A 7,564-nucleotide genomic window follows, 5' to 3' on the forward strand; every position below is an offset into this window, starting at 1 on the left:
TTGTGTTGGCAACATCACGCAAGCGTTTTGCAGCGAGACATTGGCCAAATACACCATCAGACTCCATTGCTTCTTCGTCTGGTGGATAACTACAAAATTCAAAATATACTAAATTTCTTGGGTACACCACAAAAAATGCATACTATATAATGCTACAAAAAAAATGAAAAATCCACATACGAAAAATGTCAAATCTGCCACACTTAATCCACTACTAGTATGTCAAAAACAAAAGATGACATGGAAATGGCAAGGACCTACTGAATAAACTAAAAAATTTAGTTTCTAAACCACCATTAGAGCATGCAGCAACAGCTACTACTAGAGATGTGGCAGGCATTCAGATTCCAGCTTTCTCAACATCTACAAAGTATAATGAAGCAAAATGATAGTTCAAAAATGAGTGCAGCAAAGGTGCCATAAGATGAAAATCTTGTCTGAATATAGTTCCATATAGAATATAAAACAACAATAACCATCGAAAAATCCTGATCTAAATCACATTGCAGCAGGATGCAACATGACTTGCCACTACCATCCCACAAGAGCATCACAGTTGAGAAATCTCGGCCCCCTACCTCTAAAATCTCGACCAGAAACCCTAGCTACAAATGGGAACCAAATTCATCCGATCTAAACTACAAACCCCTACCTGAAATGGGGAAGATGAAGGGGGTGGCAGCTCAAGTGAAAACCATAAACGAAACAAAACTCAGGATGAAGGTGATTTCATCCTGAATCTACTCATCCAACACTAAGAACTGCCTGAATTAACCTTGAAATGATGCTCTACATGAGGTCACGCCGGCGGGGGACAAAAATGTTGCGAAGCACTGGAGACCATACCTATCGTCCACCGTCGCAACTACAGAGGGGTCGTGTCGATCGCTGCCGTGGCCGACAACACTCGCCGTCGCCCGAGCCTCTGATTCCCCTTAACTCTCACCGTTTTGCTTCCACGATTCATTCCCCTTCCCTTTATGTGGCGGCATCCGGATAAAAGAGATAGTTTTTCAAAAGGAAATAGCGTTTTAAGGAGTAGTACGTACTTATTTAACGGAGCCTAGGCAGCTTAAGCATGATCGAGTCAACCAGCACCGCCGAGCAACAACTTCTGTTGGATGGCCAAAAAAATACTTGTGTCATCGCGCGACAAAAAAGATTATGAGGCTATGCTCCCGGCGGGTCTCGAACCCGCGACCTTCGGCTCATAAGACCAACGCTCTAACCAACTGAGCTACGGGGGCTGGGCGATTTCGAATATTCATTCCTTTGTACGGTATTGAACATAAAGGCGATCGAAACTGTTTGGCTAGTTACTCGTTACTCATAAGTTGATCAACAATTTATCCTATTACTTATTATTGTAGTTCTTACAAAAATAAGTAAAATCTATTTTATATTAAAAGGATATATTAATATCACAAGGATATCAATCACATTGACCTCGGCGGGCAATATATTTCAACACTCCCCCTCACGTCTAGGCTATTTTAGTTGTTAGACATGGGATCGATGTAGGCCGCAGGATTTTTTTTATTTTAATACTGCATTGTCAGGGTTTTGAACTCAACACCTCTTGGCTTGGATACCATATTAAATTCATGCACCAGCCAACTCATCCAAAAGTCCAAACCGATGAAAGGAGGTGGGCAATATATTTCAACATCAACATCATCTCAGTAGACGACGCATCTAGGAAAGGACAAAACACGAGCGTCGTCGTCGTTGGACCCAACAACTAACATGAGATGATGGATTCTCATTTGAGAGAGAAGTTTCTAGTCCGGTCCGACTAATGAAGGCCGCGCCAAGAGCAGCCACGTAGCCGATGCCATCCTATGTTATCACCACTTGCTGATCCATCAACACACCACCCGCACGCACAGTTCTAAGTCTCCAACCCTGCACCAAGCGGGGTTGTCAATCATCGGAGCATGTCGTAGGGAATCTCAAATATAGAGGCCGAAATCTGTCGACGTGAATGAGACCATGCAACTCCGCTCGGAAACTCCAATACAAAAGATGTGTTGTTGCCACAACCGTCGTGAAACGGGAGCCATGAGGATCCACTGTCGTAGCGAATCGGGAACCGAGAAGCCTCTGCTGCAAATCACCGTCGTAGACGCCACGGCGTGTCGATGCACTGTCCTCGCAGCCATTGTACCATGCCACCATCAAGGTGTCCCCAAGTCTCTGCCATGGCGAACCTCTGCCGACGCATGTGTCGTCTAGAGCTACTGCAACAATCCAGCTGCAACGGCTCCCGCAAGAAGATGATCCCTACGCCGCCATCCAAAGACAGATTTTCCCCGCGGGCTTCCTCCGGCTGCGGCAAGGAGAGCGAGGAGGGGAGAAGATGGGGGGAGGGGGGGGGGGGGGGTGAAGATATTAGTTAGAAAGTTTACGTAAGGTGGGAACGTAAGTGTACGTAGGTGTAGCATTTTTGGAGATGGGGCGGCACCTTGGATTTCACCCCTACCCCCAACCCCATCCCAAACCCTCCATGAGAAGGAAAAGAAAAAGGGAAAAAGAAAAGAAAAAACTCATTAACGATTTAACGTAGCTCATGCATATGCATGATCGAGTAAACCACCGCCAGCCAACCAATCCTACTGGCTGGCACTTGATGTTTCGTCCTCTCTCCGTTTCTACTTTCAGCTGGCCGCCGTATCTTTTCTATTCTAGCCGTGAGAGAGGTCACGATCCATCCGTCGTTACACAATTCACGAGCTGCATGCAGCTAGCTCTTGGCCGATCGGTCACGGGCAATGCCATGCATCGATCCAGATCCAACGGTTGATCCACTTGTCCAGTACGTACTCTTACTGTATGTATATATATATATACGAGAGATTAAGTGAATTCATGCATGAGTTGCAGAGCATCGATCGATCGAGAAGCATAACAAACATTGCAAGCTAAGCTAGTTCGATCGATGATGGGTAATTACCATCTTCTTCTTCTAGTCATGGTGGTGGCAGTAGTACTCCATGCCCCTGCGGCAGTGCAGGCGGCGGCGGCGCAGAAGCAGCTGGTGCCGTGCATGTACATCTTCGGCGACTCGCTGGTGGACAACGGCAACAACAACAACATCCTCAGCCTCGCCAGGGCCAACTACCGCCCCTACGGCGTCGACTTCCCCGACGGCGCCGCCCCGCCCGGCCGCTTCACCAACGGCCGCACCATGGTCGACCTGCTCGCCGGCCTCCTCGGCTTCCAGCCGCCCTTCATCCCGGCCTACGCCATGGCGCAGCCCTCCGACTACGCGCGCGGGCTCAACTTCGCCTCGGGCGCCGCGGGCGTCAGGCCGGAGACCGGCAACAACCTCGGCGGCCACTACCCTCTGTCGGAGCAGGTGAGCCACTTCCGGTCGGTGGTGGGCCAGATAGCGCCGGCGGGGAGGGACAAGCGCCTGGGCCGGTGCATCTACTACGTGGGCATGGGCAGCAACGACTACCTCAACAACTACTTCATGCCCGACTACTACAACACCGCCCAGACCTACGACCCCGCCGCCTACGCCGCCGCCCTCCTCCAGGAGTACGAGCGTCAGCTCACCGCCCTCTACGCCCTCGGCGCCAGGAAGTTCGTCGTCGCCGGCGTCGGCCAGATCGGCTGCATCCCCTACGAGCTGGCCAGGATCGACGACGACGGCGATGACCAAGGACGAGGACGCCCCCCTCCTACTTCCGGCATCGGCCTTGCGACCCCTGGCATCACCGTCAGCATCGGCGGCAGCGGCGGCAACCGGAGCACAGCGAACGGCGGCGCGAAAAAGAGCGGGTGCAACGACAAGATCAACAGCGCCATCGCCATCTACAACAAGGGGCTGCTGGCCATGGTGAAACGCCTCAACCGCGGGCAGCAGACGCCGGGGGCAAACCTCGTCTTCCTCAATGCCGTCAACAGCGGCAAGGACCTGGCGGCCAACGCGGCGGCGTACGGGTTCACGGTGCTCGACCGCGGGTGCTGCGGCGTGGGGAGGAACAACGGCCAGATCACGTGCCTGCCCATGCAACGGCCCTGCGACGACCGCACCAAGTACATCTTCTGGGACGCCTTCCACCCCACGGAGGCGGCCAACAGGATCATAGCCAACAAGGTCTTCAGCTCATCCTCCACCTCCGACGCCTACCCCATCAACGTCAGCCGCCTCGCCGCCATATGAAATCGATCCACTCCACCTGATGATCTCTTTAAGTAGCTACTACATCGTTTTTCAGTACAATAAAATTGTGGTAATGCTAGGCGTGCGTTGATCAGACGTGTGGAGATCCAGATCAGCTACGCCCTGCACAGTCGGCACTCACACTTAAATTGGTTGATCTAGTGCCTCGAATTGTTGCAACAAATATCTCTCACATGCAACACTATTTTTTTATGTCAACTAGTAAAAAGTCCTTGTGTTGCTACGGGGCATATCAAACAGTTTGTTCAATACCAATTGTGTCTAATGTATGCGTTTTGAATCCTCGTGTATTTCTTCTTCTTCTCTCACCATATCACCCTCTTCTCCCCATCGTGCATTTCTAGCTTTGAGATACTAATAAAATATAGTTTTAGTTTAACATGTCACTTGTCTCTTATGTCTCCATTACTATGAAAATATCGATATAAGCTGGTTACATGCTTATTCACATAAGATCGGTACATGCAAGTTTAGTTTTTGACCATAAACACCTCTCGCTTTTTCCATTCCTTCATTTATAGTAACTGCCCTACGAGAAAGTATCTGGTGATATGACTGTCGGTGTCAAAACCGGCGGATCTCGGGTAGGGGGTCCCGAACTGTGCGTCTAAGGCTAATGGTAACAAGAGGCAGGGGACACGATGTTTTACCCAGGTTCGGGCCCTTTCGGTGGAGGTAATACCCTACTTCCTGCTTGATTAATCTTGATGATATGAGTATTACAAGAGTTGATCTACCACGAGATCGTAGAGACTAAACCCTAGAAGCTAGCCTATGATTATGATTGTTCTTGTCCTACGGACTAAACCCTCCGGTTTATATAGACACCGGAGGGGGCTAGGGTTACACAGAGTCAGTTACAGAGAAGGAAATCTACATATCCGAATTGCCAAGCTTGCCTTCCATGCAAAGGAGAGTCTCATCCGGACATGGGACGAAGTCTTCAATCTTGTATCTTCATAGTCCAACAGTCCGGCCAAAGTATATAGTCCGGCTGTCCGAGGACCCCTTAATCCAGGACTCCCTCAGTAGCCCCTGAACCAGGCTTCAATGACGATGAGTCCGGCGCGCAGATTGTCTTCAGCCTTGCAAGGCGGGTTCCTTCCTCGAAACTCCATAGAAGATTTCAAACACAAGGATTGTGTCGGGACTCTGCAAAACAAATTCCACATACCACCGTAGAGAGCACAATATTCCACGAATTTAATCTGCTGACAGCTTTTCAGAGCATGACATCACGCCACGGTCCGGTCATTATTCGAACCGTTTTTCACAACCAGCCACTATACGCGCTGTGGGGCGGTTTTATCGGCACGTCTTGTCAAAGCAGAGATCGTGTCCCCCCATCACGGGATCCTCATCAATACGGGCATGGGTAACCCAACTGCGCCATCAATCGTGGCGCTTGGGAAATAAGCGATCTTAACGGGCAAGTGGGGAGGCGCACAACTTCTACCGCCTTTATAAAGAGATAGGGATTCCCCTCTTTCACCCAGCCTTCCTCCTTCTTCGCCCATCCATTCTCGCACACTCGAGCTCCAGCGCCCTAGTTCTCACCTTCTCCGCACAGCCAAACATGTCTGGAGCGGGAGGCAAGTGGATGGCTTCTACCGCCCAGGAGAAGGACATCAAAAAGCTTCGGGGACCGAGTATCTGGCCAAGAGAATTGGCCACCATCTTCCGACGGTGGGACAGATCATCCCTACGCCGGAACCCCACGAGAGGGTGGTATTCCTCCCTCATTTTGTCTGTGGGCTAGGGTTTCCCCTCCATCCATTCGTTCGCGGCATCATGTATTATTATGGGATTGATTTCCATGATCTATCCCCAAATTCCTTCCTCAACATCTCGACATTCATAGTCGTGTGCGAGGCCTTTCTCCGCGTCTCGCCGCACTTCGGCTTATGGCTGAAGGTTTTTAATGTGAAGCCCAAGGTAGTGAGCGGCGAACATGCTGAATGCGGAGGCGCCATGGTGAGCAAGATGCCCAATGTCACATGCCCAACATGTACTTTTAATGATTCCGTCAAGGAGTGGCAGCAGCAGTGGTTTTATATCACCGAGCCGCGTGGCAAGGAATGGGCCGCCGCTCCAGAGTTCAGATCCGGTGCCCCTCTGCGACTTACGTCCTGGCACAAGAAGGGCCTGAACTGGGCTTCGTCTGACGAGCTATCGGAGCTCCAGACGCGCTTCCAAGACATGGAAGACAAGAACATCAAGCTCGTCAATGTAGTCGAGTTGATGTTGGTTCGCCGGATTCTACCATGTCAACACCGGGCTTGCAATCTATGAGAGTTCGACCCGGCCAAGCACCCGACCCTGCTAGAGCTCTTTGGCTCCACGCACAAGGACATCTGGAAGGTTCTTTTTAAGTCCGGCAAACCGTGGCCGGACTCCGCCGAGAACCGCGGGTACCAACTGTCCCGACCCGCAAGTTCGGTAAGTAACTATATGTTGTCGATTCATGTGTTTTACCTGCACAATCTCAGGAAAATTCTGAACATATTCCCCATCAATTTCCTAGGGCTGGGTGAAGAAGGCGGGGCGGATCTACTATCCGGCCCCGTTTCTAGAGGAACCGCCCGACCCACTTCTGACGAAGATGCTGGTCCTGGCGCCTTACAAGGCACCGATGAAGAAGGCCGGAAAGGGGCCAAGAAGACCTGGGCGGCCTCCGTTGTCGCGGCGCTTCAGACGCAAGATTCGAAGATTCCAATGCCCATTCTTCCTCCGAAGAGGATGAGGAAGGAGACGAATCCCCCATGGGAAAAAAAAGGAAAGGACGGCCTCCACATCCTTGGAGGCCGATTCGCCTAAGAGGGGAAGAACTCCTCTTCAGGAGGAGTCCACCGTTGCCGATAGCAGCCCGGAGTGGGATCCCAGGGCCGAGCCCCTGGTGAACTCGCGAGTATAAAATCTGAACACGCTTATGTGTCCAGACTTGTCGCGGAATGATATTTTAATCTGAGCCGTACTTTTTTCAGTCCGGCGAGGTCCCGCGCCGAACAATCCTTGTCAGAGGATTTGCTGGGTTCGGATGCAATGGGGAGCGGGACACCGACGAAGGCCCCCTCCCCCAAACATATGACTGAAACCGAGGTTTCATCCCAGAAGGACCCAGACCACGGAGGGGGGGGGGGGAGATCGCAAAGGCGGCACCAGGAGGCCATACTTCAGGGGCCGGACACACGAGAGAGAAAGCTCCCATGGGCGTCGACTGCGGGGGTCATCTTAAATCCGGACCCTGGCCGGACACGATTCTGGAGACCCATAAGGTCCCCGAGTCGGACTAACGGCCTTCGCCAACTGGAGGAGGTATGCCTGCTCCACCAGCCGCCTCTGTCCAACCAGAGGTGCCGAATACCTTATTGG

At 51.5% G+C, this 7,564-nt stretch overlaps 1 protein-coding gene and 1 non-coding gene across 2 annotated transcripts; one reads left to right on the forward strand and one right to left on the reverse strand.

Annotated features, from left to right (window-relative positions):
• Positions 1-1,173: 1,173 nt before the first annotated feature.
• On the reverse strand, positions 1,174-1,247 carry TRNAI-UAU (transfer RNA isoleucine (anticodon UAU)). Its single transcript has one exon. It is a non-coding gene; the product is annotated as a tRNA-Ile (tRNA).
• A 1,627-nt stretch (positions 1,248-2,874) lies between these two features.
• Positions 2,875-4,482, forward strand: LOC123064872 (GDSL esterase/lipase At1g33811). The gene has a single exon (XM_044488273.1). It carries the CDS (start codon positions 2,939-2,941, stop codon positions 4,169-4,171), a length of 1,233 nt encoding a protein of 410 aa, XP_044344208.1. The 5' UTR covers positions 2,875-2,938; the 3' UTR covers positions 4,172-4,482.
• The last annotated feature ends 3,082 nt before the right edge of the window (positions 4,483-7,564 follow it).

This window comes from Triticum aestivum, chromosome 3B, assembly GCF_018294505.1.
Source record: "Triticum aestivum cultivar Chinese Spring chromosome 3B, IWGSC CS RefSeq v2.1, whole genome shotgun sequence".
NCBI lineage: Eukaryota > Viridiplantae > Streptophyta > Magnoliopsida > Poales > Poaceae > Triticum > Triticum aestivum.

Coding starts and splice junctions, on each gene's coding strand:
- LOC123064872 (XM_044488273.1), top strand. CDS start 2,939: ATGATGGGTAATTACCATCTTCTTCTTCTAGTCATGGTGGTGGCAGTA.